This window comes from Monoraphidium neglectum (assembly GCF_000611645.1).
Source record: "Monoraphidium neglectum strain SAG 48.87 unplaced genomic scaffold scaffold01077, whole genome shotgun sequence".
Taxonomy (NCBI): Eukaryota; Viridiplantae; Chlorophyta; class Chlorophyceae; order Sphaeropleales; family Selenastraceae; genus Monoraphidium; species Monoraphidium neglectum.
Window position 1 is genome coordinate 1,077 of NW_014012551.1, and position 15,000 is coordinate 16,076.

Sequence of the window (15,000 nt, forward strand, 5' to 3'; positions counted from 1 at the left end):
GTGTGTGTGTGTGTGTGTGTGTGTGTTTGTGTGTGTGTGTGTGTGTGTGTGTGTGTGTGTGTGTGTGTGTGTGTGTGTGTGTGTGTGTGTGTGTGTGTGTGTGTCGACAAGACCGCACGCGTGGCGGCCAGGGGCGTCAGGCGCTGGCCAGGGGGACTGCTCGGGGGCGGATGCGTGGTGCGCAACCGAGCAGCAGCGGCCGGGCGAGCCGGGCCGCAGGCCGGCCTGCGCGCGGCGCCGCAGCACAATGTCCTGCGGTCCGCGGCCGCACCTGTGCCATCAGGGCCACGACTGCCGGGATGTCATACAGCCTAAGGCAGTAGTCTGTAAAGAAGGCCTCAAACGCGGCCTCGCCCCCAGCTGCAAGTGAAGAGCCCAGCGGCCGCGTGGCAGGTGCCGCCCACCGATGTCCGAGCTGTTGGTTGCCCTGCTGCTCGATCTGCGGGCCCGGGGGAACCCCATCCTGCGGCTCTTGCGGCGGCGGCGCGGCGCGGCGCCGCAGCAGCAGCGAGCGCGGCCGCGGGGGTGCTTCGCAGCCGGCGTCCGCCTCTGCCCCTGACGTCGAAGGGACGCCATCAATCATCACATCTGTCATGCACTACGCTTGCAAATTGGCAGCAAAGCGAAAGCAGCTGCGCCAGGCACTACAAGCGAGATTGGGTGTGTCTGTCAACAATGAGGCACTTCTGAACGGTACAGGCCCACAAATGTGGCAGGTATGCTGATATTCTTGTCTCTGCACGGAGTCCAGTCACGTATCGGTATGATCCCCCGCCAGGCTTGGGCTGGGCGGTCCGGTCGGGCGACTTGAACTGTATGAGAACACGCTTGATACAACAACCTACAATGTATGGTGGCCTTCGAGAGGGCTGGATCGCCAACGAGATCCCTCACGCTGTCCTGGTCAATCTGCTTGTGAAAGTGATCCCAACCCTCTGGTCCACCGTGCATCGGGCCATGCGGCAGGACAACATGCGCGGCGATCGCTTACAGCTGAAGCAGGCGCTCGACAGCCCCTGCGCTGGATGGCGCAAACCGCGCAGACGGCCTCGGCAGGTGCTGGCTGCCCGCGCCACTGCCTGGCCGGCTGCCGCTCCCCGGCCCCGCGCCCACAGCGACGTCCCCCCGCCGCCCCTGCCCGTGCCCCGCCGCCGCCGCCGCGCCGCAGCTGCTGCCGCCGTGCGCCTTGAGGTACACGAGGTACGCAGACAGCTCCGCCAGCCCGACCCTGCCCAGGCCGTCCCAGTTGATGGCTTGATACTGCGCCAGGAAGCGGTCAAACGAGCCGTCCGACGCCTGCGCGCGCACGCGCATGCAAGCCGGCGCGAGTGCCGGCATGGGCTCAGCGTTTGGGGGACGAGCGCCCCGCATGACGTTCCTGCATTTGTGCGACCTGTGCTCACGCGACGCACCAGCTTCGCTTGGTTGGCCAGCGCGAGGCCGGTGCGCCAGTCAATCTGTCATGGAGAACGAACACACACACACACACATACACACACACACACACACACACACGTGCGCACACAAATACACACATGCACATGCACATGCACATGCACATGCACATGCACATGCACACAAACACAAACACAAACACACACACACACACACACGCACACACACACACACGCACACACACACACACACATGCACACATGCACGCACACGCAGTCACACCTTGATCCTGGGAGGCATCCTCAGGTGGTCCGCCAGCTGCCTGTCCCGCCTGAACGCCACCAGCATGTCGCGCCGGCTGGCCGCGCCGTCGCCGTCTGCGTCGAGCGCGCGCAGCAGCGCCGCCCAGCGCGGCGTGTCTGGATGCGAGGGGTCTGGGCCGGGAGGGGGCCCCTCCTCGGGCACAGGCACCATGTGCTGGGCCTGCAGGGAAGCAGGAGCACATGCTTTCTGGTGTAGCCAGTAGGTTGGATCTTATTGTCTAATCATAGACAACTCGCTCAAGCGTAGGACCCGCTCGCGGGGCGCAGACGCCGGGGACGTCATCGTCAGTCAGCGACGACGATAACAGTACCGCGTCGGCTGTGCGTGCGGTCGCTGCACACCACTCCAGTGCTCGGCCGCAGTGCCCGGCCGTGAGCCGCGCACGACCCAAGACCTAGTACCTGCGGCAGCACGTGCAGGAAGAAGACGTCCACAGCCTCGCCCAGCGCCCCGGCTGCGAACCCTGGGCCCGCGACGGCTGGTCCAGCCGCAGCGGCGGCTCGCTCCGTCTGCGCCAGGCGCGCCCTGACCACGCAGCGCCGGCTGCGCGGCAGCACCACGTCCCCCGCAAACGCCGTCCCCGCTGCGACCCCTGCGCTGCCGTCAGCGCCAGCGGCCGCGTGCTCCGCCGCCAGCTCGGTCCAGCCGCAGCCGTCCGCGCCCACAGCCACGCCCTCGACGCGCGCCGCTGCACCTGCCGCACCAAACGCCACCTCGAACCGCTGCGGCCGGTCGGCCTCCAACACGACGCCCGGCGCGGGGCTGACCAGCTGGGCGGCGAGCGCGGCCGCCGCCGGCGCAGGGGCCGGCAGCGGCGCGGGCAGCGGGGGCTGCTGCGCCACGGCCGCGGCGCCGGTTTTGTCGGGTCCTGCCGCCGCCGCTGCTGCCGCTGCCGCCGCCGCTGCTGCTGCAGCTGCAGCTGCGGGTGATGGTGGCGGGGCCGCCACCTCAACAGCCACGCGCAGCACGTCTTCTTCCTCCCTCAAATCAATCTCCATCGGCGCCGCCAGCCCCTCCACCGTAAGCCGCAGCTCGCCCGGCGCCTCGGTCACGAGCTGCACGTGCGCCCGCCACACGCCCGGCGCCGGCGGCGCCAGCCAGAGTTCCTGCGCCTCGCGCCGCGGCGCGTCGGAAGCGAAGCGGGCGCCCGCCTCCGGCTGCACTCCTGCGATCGCGACCCTCTGTTGGAACACCAGAGGCGGCGGCGGCGCGGCGGCAGCTGTCTGGGCGTCGGCGGCGCAATCGCGTCCATCGCCCGCCGCCGCGGCGCGCGGTTGCTGCTGCTCCCGCCCCAGCGGCTGCCAGCGCGCGACCTCTTGACCGGAGCGAGGGTCCAGCAGCCGCGCGCGCAGCCACTGGCGGCGGGCTGGGGCCGCGGGGAACGCGACCAGCAGGCGCAGGGCCGGCAGGTAGCCCCCCTCCCTGCGCACGCGCATCCGCGTGTTGACCGCGCCGACAGGTTGATCGACGGGGTGTGTCACATCAGCTGCGCACGGCGTCCACGCAAGAGGCTCTCAACCGCAGCCACGGCAAAAGTGCAGGCCCCAGGGCGCGTGCGGACACACGGCCGCGCGCGTCCGTTCTCTAAGATGTACGAGTTTTGCAGCGCCAGCGAGGCTGGTCAAGGCTGCCCGAATTTCGACCTCTCGATGAGTCGACGCAACTCGTGGGGCGCGCACCTGGGTGGCTGCAGCGTGTTTGAAGCTCGAAGGCCCGCGTCCAGCAGCGCCCCGCCCGCCTCGAAAAACGCGACCGCCGCCTCTGGCCGCGCCCAGAAGTCGTTGGGCGTGAGGGGGGCCGGGAGCAGCTGCCAGTAAGGCTCGAACGGCAGGCGCGAGTATGCAAAGGCCTCCGGCGGCGTGAAGAATGGCGCGGCGCCGCACCTGTGGCACACGCGCCACGCGCCGCGTCGCAGTGCGGCGGGGTGGGTGGAGGGCAGGGGTGCTCGTGTGAGGCAGCCGCGGGCGAAACATGTAGGTTGACAGTGTGCAGGAATGCAGTGCCCGGGCGAGAAAATAGATGTGTCATTCGAGAATCAAGGGGACGACGAGCGTGCTTTGGCAAATGCACACGTGGGCGGCCAGGATCAGCGGGCAAGCAGCAGCAGCAGGCTCGTCCCTCAGAGCACATTAGCATCTATCACAACCACACACACAGGCATCCTAAACACACACGAGCTTCAAAGCGGCCTTCTGGCGTGACACAGTCGCCCACCTCACAACCGCGTGGGCCGGGTCCAGCAGCCGCCAGCGCCCGTTGACTTTGACTGCACACCAGCTGTGGTTGTGGCATCGTAGCCGCCCCCCAGGCGCCACGCTGGCGCCGTCCTTCCAGAACCCAGAGATCTGGCGCGCCTCCAGCCCGCAGCCGGCTGCGATCGTCACCAGCAGCGCAGCCACGCGCTCCGACCACGTGCCGGTGACGCCGGGCAGCAGGGCCTGCGTGTGTGCGTGCGTCCAGCCCGGCAGGGCGCGCAGGCGTCCGGCGGCGGCCGTGCGGCGCGGCGGAGGGGGAGGGCCGTCGTTAAGGCCAATAGCAACGCGTGGCGCACCGGGCGCACAACGCCTCGATTTGCTTTGTCAGCTGCTGCTGCTGCTGCTGCTGCTGCTGCTGCTGCTGGCTGTCATGTTGCCAACGAGGTCATCCCCGGAAAAAAATGAGGAGATTCTCTCATAAGCGGCTGCAACGAAAGGGTCCGCGACTGCACCCGGACGGTCAACGCACGAAATGACGCGGTGCCGCTCTCACCTGCTCAAGCTCCTTGGCCGCTGCCGCGTCTCCGCCCTCAAACAGCGGGCATCCTATATGCCACGTCCCCAGCGGCCGGCCCCCGCACGCGTCCGCGCCGCCGCCGCTGCCAGCCTCCCGCTGCGGCGGCGGCGGCGCTGCGTGCCGCAGGACCCAGGCCCAGGCAGCCCTCAGCAGCTGCAGCTGGCGCAGCGGCCCTGAAGCAGCGATGTGCGGCGACGCGCACAGCCGCGCGCACACCGCGCCCGCGCCGCCGAGCGCCTCTCCGAGCGCGACCGCCGCGGCCGCGGCGTCGGCAGGGGCGTATGCTGCCGCAGGGTCCCCCAGCGCCCGCTCCTCCTCGGCGGCGGACGGCACCAGGCCTGTCGCGGGCGGCGCGGAGCGCGCCCGTGTTGCGTACGTCGCAGGGCGCGGCGCACTGCTTGGGGCGGCGGCTCACATGCAACAATCTGGGACGCCATGCGGACATGCCTCAGAATCCAGGGCCGACACAGCACATAAATTATGGCAGATCCGGCACCGCGATGCAGCCGTGGCGGCTACGCTGCCTTGAGGGGAGGGAAGGGAAGGCCGGCGCACCTGCCGCAGTCGGGGGGACGGCGCCGCCGCCGTCGTCCAGTTCGCCGCCTGGGAAGCACCGCCGCCGGATCGCTGCTAGCCCCTCCGCCCCCTCCCCCTGCAGGCTCGCCGCCGCCAGCCGCTCGGCCGCGGTGACCGGGGCGCCGCCGAGGGAGCGCAGCTGGGGCAGGTGGCGCACCGTGTGCAGGCGGGCGCACATAGCCTGCGTGCGGCGCGGCGTGCCGCCGGCGGTTTTGTGTGAGTGGCGTTGCAAGGCGGCCTCCGCTTGTTCTCGCTCAGGGCCGTCCCCGCCCATCCCTCCTCTTCCGCTGCCCTGGTCCCTGCTCTTGAACATGCACGCCAAGCACAAGCTGCCCCCCAACCCACCCCACCGCCTGCCCCCAAGCCGTCCCCCTCATTACACCAACCTGCTCCAGTGCGTTGCCCCTGAGATCCAGATCGCTCAGCAGCGCCGCGCCCGCCACCGCCGCCACGTCTTCCAGGCGCCCGATCAGATTCCGCCCGACGTCCAGCGCCCGCAGGCGCGCCAAGCCCTCGAGCCCGCCCAGCACGCAGACGCGGTTGCGGGCCGCGGACAGCCGCTCGAGGCGCGAGAGCGCGCCCAGCGGCGCGAGGGTGCTGAGGCGGTTGCCGTCGAGCGCCAGCGTTCGCAGCGTCGGCGACAGCGCTGCGCGCATCCAGGCGGGTGCGCCGCGCGGGCGGGCGTCATTGCAGGGTTGCAAGCTAGCGGCGCATGGGGGTGGGCCACCAGCGGGCCCGCCGCAGCCCAGTGCATGCGCGGCCCGCGTTCGCGGCGCGGGCGGCCCCCCAAGGCCTGCGGCACGCCGCGTCGGCGGTCAAACCCCGCCGCCCAGCGGTCAAACACGCCGGAGCCGGCCAGGCGCTGCCCCTCCGTTGGGCCCCATCTCACCCTGCAGCCCATCGCAAGACTTGAGAAGGTTGTCCCTTATGCTGAGCTCCCGCAGCTGCACCAAGCCGGCCAGCCCGCGCCCCAGCCGCTCCACCTGCACCCACATGAGGCCGGCGCGCCCGCGGAGGGCCGGCTGTTGGGGTTCGCTCGCCGCAGCGCGGGCCCCGCCGCCGCGCCGCTGCAGCGGGGCGCGTCAGCGAGCCTCGGTCGGCGCCTGCGCCGCGGCCGCCGGGCCGCTTGCTCGGCCGTGCCGGCGGCAGCAGCGGCCCAGAGTGTGCGCCGCGCCACTGAACGCCCCACTGCAGCGCGCCCTGCTCCACAGCCCGCCCCGCCCGCCCTGCGCCCCCGTTCGTCCCTCCCCTTCACACTCTCGTTGGGAGGGCGCTCGTGAACGACCGCTGCCGCCGGCCCCGCGTCACCTGGTTGCCGTCCAGCACAAGCCGCTCCAACCGCGTGAACGCCGCCAGGCCCGACCCCACTGGCAGCTGCCGGATCCTGTTGCGCCCAAAGTCCGCCTCCCGCAGGCCGCCCGCCGCCGGCGGCGCCCCAGCGCCCGCTCCCGCCGCCGCTGCCTTCGCCGCTCCCGCCGCGGCTCGATCCTGCCAGGGCGCAGCGGTCGGCTGGGGGCCGCTCCCGAGGTCCAGGAGCCGAGTCAGCTCGTTGCCTGAGACGTCGAGTGTCGTGAGAGCGCGCAGCCCCCCGAGCCCTGCCAGGCAGGTGAGGCGGTTTTCTGGCAGCAGCACCTCCCGTACGTGCGCGCAGCGCGCCAGGGGTGCGGCGTCGGAGAGCTCGGTGCCAGCGATGGTGAGGCGCAGGAACGCGGGGCGCGCGCCGTCGGCGGCGGGGCCGAGGCAGGACAGGCCCTCGGCGATCTGCATGGGGAAGAGGGCGCGCGCGGCGCGCATGCGACCGTTGCTGCGCGCGCTCGTTGCCGGTGCATGCGGGAATGGCTTGAGCAGGCATGCATGCATGCGAGCTGCCTGCCGCTTGCGGCGCAAGCACCCGTCTGCCATGCGGGCGGACCCACCAAGGAGTCGTCCCATGGCCGCTTGCGCGGCTCCCCTCCGCCGCTGCTGCTGAGACCGCTGGACTTAGAGGCCGCGTCTGCATCCCCAACGCCGATCAGAGAGCCGTCGCTGCCTTCTTGATCGCCGTTGGCGCCGATAAGCACGGGCTGCTGCGCGCAAGCTTTGCCCCGCGCGCATCCTTCTGCAGCAGCGCCGCCTTCAAGAGGGACGAGCCCATCAAGAGCGGCACCATTTGCGCACGTCATATTGTAACAATATATTGTAGTCTCTAGCAGCACCATGCGGACATGCGTGGAACGGGGCTCAGAGTCCAGGTAAAAGTTCGATTACTGGTCGTTGATCGAAGACGCCCGGCTATGATATGTGTGATATTCATTTTGAAACTACGTTATGCGCCGTCTTTGCCATCAGCCGGCCGCCTCTGATGTGCGCCGCCCGGCAGCATGGCTACGGACAGGGTTGGATGGTTGACCTTGGTCAACGGGAGGTGAGAGGCGTACTGTCCCCTCAGGTGTGGAGTAAGTTGTTGCATGGTTGAGGCCAGCAGCCAAGCACTGCCCTGCTGAACAATATGAAATCAATGTTGAATTTCATTGGCTACAGCACAACCCAAAGGTTGGCGATGGTCTTGACGCCCGTCTGACCGTCGGCCGCAATTCAGAGCGCAGCCGAGCCATTACTATTGAGTTGATTTGCAGTCCTGCGCTGCAGGCTAACACTCATCAGCCCTTCAGGCGCTGGCGTGTTCCAGGTGCTCTAGAGCGCACTCGACCCCATGGTTTGCCGCCTCCGTCCCACCGTGTGAATTCGATACAACGCGTACTGCTCGGTTACAGCCACATGTGCTGCAACAAGCAGAGCTGCCCGCTGCCACGGGCGTCAAGGATGGACGGCAAGCCGAGGGCCATCCCGGCCGTGAAACGCTGCCGCCAAGGAACAAAGACAAGCTGCAAACGGCATGCCGAGAGCATGAAAGAAAACAAAAAATCGTGTGGGTTGCTGGATTGGGGAGTAAGTCAAGTTGTGTCTATGCTACAAATGAAAGCCCACACTCGCACGTTTGCACACCACTTTGGATCGCAACGCCAGCACACACCCACTGGCCTACAACCGCCGCCGCTCTCGGGCGGCGCCGTCCCGCCAGCCGCGCCCCACCGCTGCTGCCCTGCGCCCGGCCGGCGGCGGCGGCGCCGCCCAGCCGCCGCCGCCGCGGCCGCACCCGCCGCCGCCTTGTCAGCAACTGAATCACCAGTCGAAGAAGTCGGGCCCCGCCTTGGCCTTGAGCTCCTCTCCCGCCTCCCGCCCCAGCCGCGCGCCCTCCTCGGCGTCAAAGGCCCCCACCCGCGTGGTCTCAAAGATCTTGCTGCCGTTGGGGCTGGCCACCAGGCCGCGGAAGTGGAGCTGGCCGTCGGCGCCCTTGTGGGCGTAGCCGGCGATGGGCGTCCTGCGGGGGCCGTCGGGGTCGGGTCTGAGGTTAACGTCGCACCGCATGCGGGCGCCGCGGCTCCCCGCCGGCGCGGGCGTTGCAAACAAGGCGAGCAGGGAGCGGACATACCGGGGCAAGGGAAGCATGCACGCAGGGGTGAGGGGGGAAGCTGCCGCGCACCTGCAGGAGCCGTCGAGGGCTGTGAGGAAGGCGCGCTCCGTGACAACGGCCACGCGCGTCTCCTCGTGGTTGAGCCCCGCCAGGTAGCGCGCCGCCGCGCTGTCGTCGGTGCGGCACGCGATGCCGATCGCGCCCTGTCGCGATGTGTATGTGTGTATGTATTATGTGTGTATGGATGCGTGTGTGGGTGTGTGTTACCTTAAGTTCGGATGAGTGCACCTTGCCCACGCGACTGTTAGCACGGGGCGAAGTAGGGGAGGGTGACACGTGGGTGACTGTCTGGCTGCACGCGCCGCCGGTCAAAGGTTGCAGCTCAGCATGTGCTGACTGGTCGCCCCTGTGCCGATGTCAGGACCACACACACACACACACACACACACACACACACACACCACACAGGTGCGCACACGCACACACACCGCCCACCTGCGACACCGCGGGCAGCATCTCCTCGTTGTCGAGGATCTTAGTAATGTGCTGAGTCATGTCCAGGCGCTTGAGGCCCGCGAGCGCCAGCAGGGTGGCGGAGCACTCCCCCTCCTGCAGCTTGCGCAGCCGCGTCTGCACGTTGCCGCGGAAGTTCACCACCTGGCGATGATTGAAGGGAGGCAGGGAGGAGGGTGGGTGGGGGAAAGTGCGGGCGTTGATGTCGGGGGAGAGTTGCGACCAACGTGGCCCGCGCTGGCTCCCGCACGCGACCCCGCCTCGCCGGTCCGCATCCTCCCCAGACATGGCCGCCCCAGGCGCGGCGCGGCGAGCTTGCATCATCCTACGCCATCGCCAGCTCCGCGCCGGACGACCGTCCCGTTCTCCATCCGCCCTCGCTACCCCAGCCGCATCCCCAGCCAACCCCCCTCGCCTCCCCTCGAAAAGCCCTCAAGCGACCCGACCCCAGCCGCCCGCCCGCCCACCAACCTTAAGGTGGGGGTACTTTGCCAGGATCTGCGCCTGGCGCCGCAGGCTGGCGCTGCCCACGATCGCGCCCTCTGGCAGCTCTGACAGGTCCTTGGCCACGGGGCTGATGAACACGTCGCGCACGTCCTCGCGCGGCAGGTTGCAGGGCAGGATGGTGCCCTCGGGGAGGTAGGTGGGCACGTCCTGTTTATTGTGTGTGTGTGTGGGGGGGGTGTGAGCAGGGGGAAGGGTAGTGTGTGTTTTTGTGTGTGTGTGTGTGTGTGTGTGTGTGTGTGTGTGTGTGTGTGTGTGTGTGTGTGTAGGTGTTCGGAGGTCTGGCAGGTGGTCCGGCGGGGGTGGCAGGGGTGTGCGATGGGTGCGCATGTGTGTGTGTGTGTGTGTGTGTGTGTGTGTGTGTGTGTGTGTGTGTGTGTGTGGTGTGTGGGGGAGAGAGGGTGGGCGCACGGCGCCGGTGCGCGCGTCCTTGGGAGGTTTGTTGAGGCGGAGGTGCCGGGGTGCGGAGAGGGCGCTCGGGCGTGCGTGCGCGCTGGGCCGCAGCGCCCCGCCTGTGAAACACGCCGCTGCCCAGGGGAGGCCAGGCGCCCGGCCGCACGCCGCCGCCGCCCGCTCCGCCTCCTCTCCTTCCACCAGCGCCGCGCCGCCAGCCCTCTGATCGCCGTCGGGGCCGCCGCCGCTGCGCCGGGCAGCCCCAACGTCGCGCGAAGCGCGTCCGCAACCCTGCAACCCCCCTGAAACACACACACACACACACACACACACACACACACACATGCGCGCACCTTCATGGAGTGCACCGCGATGTCGATGCGGCCGTCCAGCAGGGCGTCGTCGATCTCCTTTGTGAACAGCCCCTTGCCGCCGATGTCGGCCAGAGGCTGGTTGAGGATCTTGTCGCCGGTGGTCTTGATGATGACAATCTCAAGGGCACCCTCCTCGGCCAGCTCAGCAAAGTTGGCCTTTTGGGGTTTTGAATTTGAGGGGAGGGAGGAGGCTGAGGGGTGGGGGTGAGGAGGCGCCATGTACCGAGGCGGGCCCGCGTGCGGCGGTTGGGTGCGGCCCGCCGCGTGCGTGCCGAGCCTGCACGGAGCGGTGACGCTGCAGATGGCGCCGTGCGGCGCGCCGGCGTGGCTTGGCTGCAGGCCGTCCCCGCGCCCGCTCCTCCACCGCCCCCGCAGCTGCCGGAGCAAACGCGGAGCGCCGCCCCGGCCCCCGTGGCGCGCCCCCGCCGGGCACCTTGAGCAGGTCGCGGGTCATGTATGCCTGGGCGAGGGCCAGGGGGCTGCCGCGGGTGCCGATCTTGACCGTCTTGGTGGCCGTCGAGGCCTGGCAAACCATGCGGGCGCCGCGACGCACGACTGCGACGGGCCGCCCGGCGGCCCTTCGGGCGGGGGCCGGCAATGGAGGTGCGGTGCAGTGTTTCGGAGCGACATTAGACGCATTTTGGCGTTGGCGCCCAGTAAACACTATACACTAACGTGACCGAAAGCCGGGTGATCAGTGCTCGACCGCGAAGCACTTCATCAATGGGGACGTGGCAGAAACAAGATCGATATTGACACGAATCCATCGAAATACACCCCACCTCTGCTGCACGCCCCGCAGGGCGGACTGCCGCTGCTGGAGAGCCTGCATCTCTGCTGTGCTGCTGCGGTGCTGCTGGAACGATTGAAAAGAGGAATATAGATGCGTGTTGAAGCAACAGAGTTTACGTGTTAGCCATGATCTCTGGGGCCCGGCCATTGTGTCCTCCCCGTCATCTGCCGAAGTCAAGCGGGCAGCAGCAGCGTTGAGCAGTGACAAGGCCAACATGTGCTGTCGCCGTCGCGTCGAGCTCCACACATGCAGAGCACTGAAGCCAGCCTAGGGAACATCGAGGCATGGGACAAGCCACCGGAGGCGGTCAACAGATTGGTACTAGATTGTTTGGGACACCCGCCCCCAAGGGGTGGAGTAGGAGCACAGCGCCCGCTGGCGAGCAGAATGCCTTTGTGTCGCATGATTGTGCGCATTTGCATCCTACAGGGCATGAATGCTGACGGCCCAGCTGAATGAATTTACTCTAGGCTGCGCCAGCGGCTGGGTGTTGATGGATGCGGGCCGACAACAGACCTGCACGCAAAGGAACTAGGGGGGCGCTACTTGCACACCAGGGTGTGCCCGTGCCTGCCTTGGTGGGCCTGACCATCAGGTCAAACGAGCACCTGTCCAAGGCCCCTCCTGCACCCGCCCAAGGCACGTTCGTTCCAGCCAGCCGCTCCGCCCAGGCCATGCCGCTGCCAGCCCAGTGAGACTTTGACTTCCGCCAATGTGTGGCTGAACGACGCAAATGAGGCCGCTCCCTGATCACAGAGCACGAGACACTGGGCTGGTCGTGTCAACCATACACGCGTGTGTGGCTCGACACAGTAGGCTGGCCCCTGCGCAGCTCGGCCGCTGTCCGTTGCTATCCGTCCCTTGTTTCTAGCCAGTGCAATACTTATGTGACAGGTCAACTCTGACAGGCGTCGCATGGCATTGCCGTGGTGCTTCAACTGCTTGCACCGACCTGGCACCGACGATTGCCTGCGTACCCGCTCGACAACCAACCGTCATTACCAACCGCATGACGCCGTGCTAGCTCGCGCACCTCACAAGGAGCGTCTCAACACTGCACCCGGAGTAATTGATTGGCAAAATCCCGGGATTGCTCAAACACAAGAGCATCGGGCAAACACATGTGCGATTGGCCCGTGCACGGCGCACGCATCGGCCGCTCCGCTGCTCCCGCTTTGTGGGCATGCTGACCCAGCACGGCGGCAGCATCCGGGGCAGAGTCATCTGGCATCAGCCCTGTCGCCTCCGCATAGAACACAGTGGTCGCGCGGTACAGTAACGCGCGCATCCGATCGTTCTCTGCGAGGTTCCAGCAGGCTGGATTGCGCGCCCTGGGCTGATGCACCGGCCAGCGGTCTATAGTGGCCTGTAGCACCTGGAAACGGCAGTCATGGAAGTGGCATCCTACTTCCCAACTGCCGGGCCCGCGTCCTGCCCCGGGGGCCCAGTGCGAACGCTCTCCATCGATTTGCCCAGTGGGCATGCCTCAAGGCCGTCGCGCCGCAGCAAGCAAGGCGTGGCAGAGGCATTCCTGCAGCGTTTGCATGAGAAGGGGGACGTGGAGCTAACAGAGCACCTGGTGGAGACTGTGTGCCAGCACTTCGAGCGGCTGCCCACGCGGTATGCTCTCGACGTCAACATAGAGAGCCTCGATGTCCTCAGTCATAAGCGCCTGCTCGAGGAGGCGCGCGCGGACCCGGCCACGGTGTCGTTCGCCGTGCGCCCCGTCGAGGTGCTGCACGTGCTGCGCGACGCCGACAACCTGCCGTCGCCGGCCTTCCCCGAGGTGCGCCGCTCCCCTTCCCGCATGACGCCACGACGCGGCCCCGTCAGCCGCCTTGGGAACGAGCGCCACTGCGCAGGCATGCGGCCGGAGGCGCAGTGTGGGCCCGAGACTTCTGGCGTTCCTTCCAGTCTGGGTCACCCCGCCGTGGCTGCAGCAGGTGTCCCCGAAACCTTCTCGCCCATATATGCGCCCCGCCCTGCCCCGCCGCCGTCCCCTCCCATGCAGCCCTCCCCGCGGCGGGGCCACCCGGTGCCGCCATCCGCGCGGTCCCGGCCGCTGCCCAAGCCGGCGTTCGGCTCCTCGCCAAACTTGCAGGTGCGGCCGCGGCCCAGCCGCCGCTTGGGCCCAGCCGCCGGGCCTCCGCCCGCGCGCCCCGCCTCGCCAGCAGCATCGCCGCCCCTCTGCCCGCCCCCGCCGCCCGTCGCCGAGCAGCCGCAGGCCGCCGCGCCGCGAACGACGGGTCATCACCTCCCACGCCCCCATGCGCCGCCGCCCGCCATGCGCAACGCCGCGCCGCCCCGCCTGACCACACAACACCACTCCTGCTGTCAGGCTTTGGCCTTGGAGGTGGGCGAGCAGCGGCAGGACGCGTCGCACGCGTCCCTGGAGGGCGCCAGCATGGCGGGGGAGGCCGGTGCCCCGGACAGCACCTTTTACGAGGTCACCATCGCCACCGTGGACCAGCCCAAGCTGCTCAGCCGCCTGTCGGACGCGATGGTGCGCGGCAGTGTGGCGGCCCACGCAACGTTTTCACGCGCGGGCGGTGGGGCGCAGCTGTGCAGCCTGACCCCCCACCGCCGCTCTCAGCAGCTGGTGCCTGCGCGGGTTGGTGGTGGGTTCGCGCGCCTCGACTGCCCTGCCTGACGCCATGTCATGTGTTCCTCTATTTTCTTTGCCCTCCCAGGGCGACCTCGGTTTGAACATTCGGGAGGCGCACGTGTTCAACACCGCGGACGGCTTTGCCCTGGACGTCTTTGTGGTGGACGGCTGGAGCGGGGAGGTGCGCGCTGCGCCGCACGCGCGTGGCGCCTGTCCGTGTGCTGCCGCCGGTGTGCTTGGACGCGCGACGCGGCTGCAGCGCTGGGCGCGCCGCTGTGCTGCGGGGGGGTGCTAAGGTGCGGGCCGGCGTCGCGTGGTTGAGGCAGATGCAGCGTGTCGGCGCGGGCGATCGCAATCGCTTTGCCGCAGCACTTGATACGGTTCTGCCCAACTGCACGCGGTTGTCTCCGGCCTACCCATGTGCGTTGTTGCCAGGTGGGCGAGAGCTTAGAGGAGCAGCTCGGCCAGCGGCTGCTGCGCATGCCGCCGCCCTTCGTCCCCGACCGCCAGCGCAGCGGCCACCTCAGCAGCAGCGGCGCCGGCAGCGGGCCCCCGTCCGGCCCCTACGGCGCCGCGGGCGGGTGGGGCGGCGGCGCGCTGCCCTCGGACCCGCCGCCGGCGGGGTTCCACAGCGGCGGCGGGCTCGCGGGGCCGAGCGGCGGCGGGCTGGGGCCCGCGGCGTGGAACGTCAGCATGCCAGGCGGTTCGCCGGCGCCTGATGATTGGGAGATTGATATCAATCAGCTGCACATAGACTCGAAGGTCGCAGTCGGTGAGGGCGGCTGCGTGGTGTGTGGGTGTGTGCATGTGTGTGTGCGTGTGTGTGTGTATGTGTACATATGTGAGAGTGTGTGTGTGATATCTGGCAGGGCGATGCAGAGTTGGAAGTCTACAGCTGGAACGCAGCGCGGCATGCAGGGCCCGATGCAGTGGCGCGAGGGCGCCAGGCGGACGGCCGCGCGGGTCGCGGACCGCTGCAGGCTGTTCGAGCAACGCGCTCTCGCCTTGACATCTCCGCGGGCCCCTATACTTGAATCCAAACCCAGGGTCGTTCAGCAATCTGTACAAGGGGTTCTACTGCGGGCAGGAGGTGGCTGTGAAGATACTCAAGGACCTGGGCGACGACGCGGCGCAGTACAACGAATTCCTGCAGGAGGTGGCCATAATGCGCAAGGTGGGGGAGGTGCCGCCTTGTTTTGATTTGAAGGGAAGTGAGGCGGAGGATCGCAGGTCGAGGCGGCCGGAGCGCGTGCAGGTGCAAGCGCAGCGGGGTCGCGTGCATGCGAGTACATGCGCA

The 15,000-nt window shown here is 68.4% G+C and overlaps 4 protein-coding genes across 4 annotated transcripts in view; 1 reads left to right on the forward strand and 3 right to left on the reverse strand.

Moving 5' to 3' along the window:
* Positions 1–136: 136 nt before the first annotated feature.
* Positions 137–583, reverse strand: MNEG_6563 (hypothetical protein; the record flags this gene model as incomplete). The annotated part of the gene is made up of 1 exon (XM_014044960.1): positions 137–583. The coding sequence occupies one exon, from the start codon at positions 581–583 to the stop codon at positions 137–139; it is 447 nt and encodes a 148-aa protein (XP_013900414.1).
* A 404-nt stretch (positions 584–987) lies between these two features.
* On the reverse strand, positions 988–6,861 carry MNEG_6564 (flagellar associated protein; the record flags this gene model as incomplete). The annotated part of the gene is made up of 11 exons (XM_014044961.1): positions 988–1,296; positions 1,413–1,457; positions 1,678–1,878; positions 2,121–3,141; positions 3,399–3,602; positions 3,934–4,157; positions 4,468–4,829; positions 5,047–5,248; positions 5,454–5,713; positions 5,957–6,134; positions 6,376–6,861. The coding sequence occupies 11 exons, from the start codon at positions 6,859–6,861 to the stop codon at positions 988–990; spliced, it is 3,492 nt and encodes a 1,163-aa protein (XP_013900415.1).
* A 1,368-nt stretch (positions 6,862–8,229) lies between these two features.
* On the reverse strand, positions 8,230–11,137 carry MNEG_6565 (hypothetical protein; the record flags this gene model as incomplete). The annotated part of the gene is made up of 8 exons (XM_014044962.1): positions 8,230–8,428; positions 8,591–8,724; positions 9,017–9,178; positions 9,506–9,688; positions 9,950–10,153; positions 10,285–10,461; positions 10,739–10,883; positions 11,088–11,137. 8 exons carry the CDS (start codon positions 11,135–11,137, stop codon positions 8,230–8,232), a joined length of 1,254 nt encoding a protein of 417 aa, XP_013900416.1.
* A 1,351-nt stretch (positions 11,138–12,488) lies between these two features.
* MNEG_6566 (Serine/threonine-protein kinase CTR1) overlaps positions 12,489–15,000 on the forward strand; it is a gene marked incomplete at both ends in the record, with an annotated part of 3,663 nt that continues 1,151 nt past the window's right edge. Inside the window, 6 exons of the mRNA XM_014044963.1 lie at positions 12,489–12,884; positions 13,110–13,199; positions 13,437–13,601; positions 13,789–13,884; positions 14,139–14,475; positions 14,750–14,877. Coding sequence (XP_013900417.1) covers positions 12,489–12,884; positions 13,110–13,199; positions 13,437–13,601; positions 13,789–13,884; positions 14,139–14,475; positions 14,750–14,877 — 1,212 coding nt within the window. The remainder of the gene's footprint in view (positions 12,885–13,109; positions 13,200–13,436; positions 13,602–13,788; positions 13,885–14,138; positions 14,476–14,749; positions 14,878–15,000) is intronic.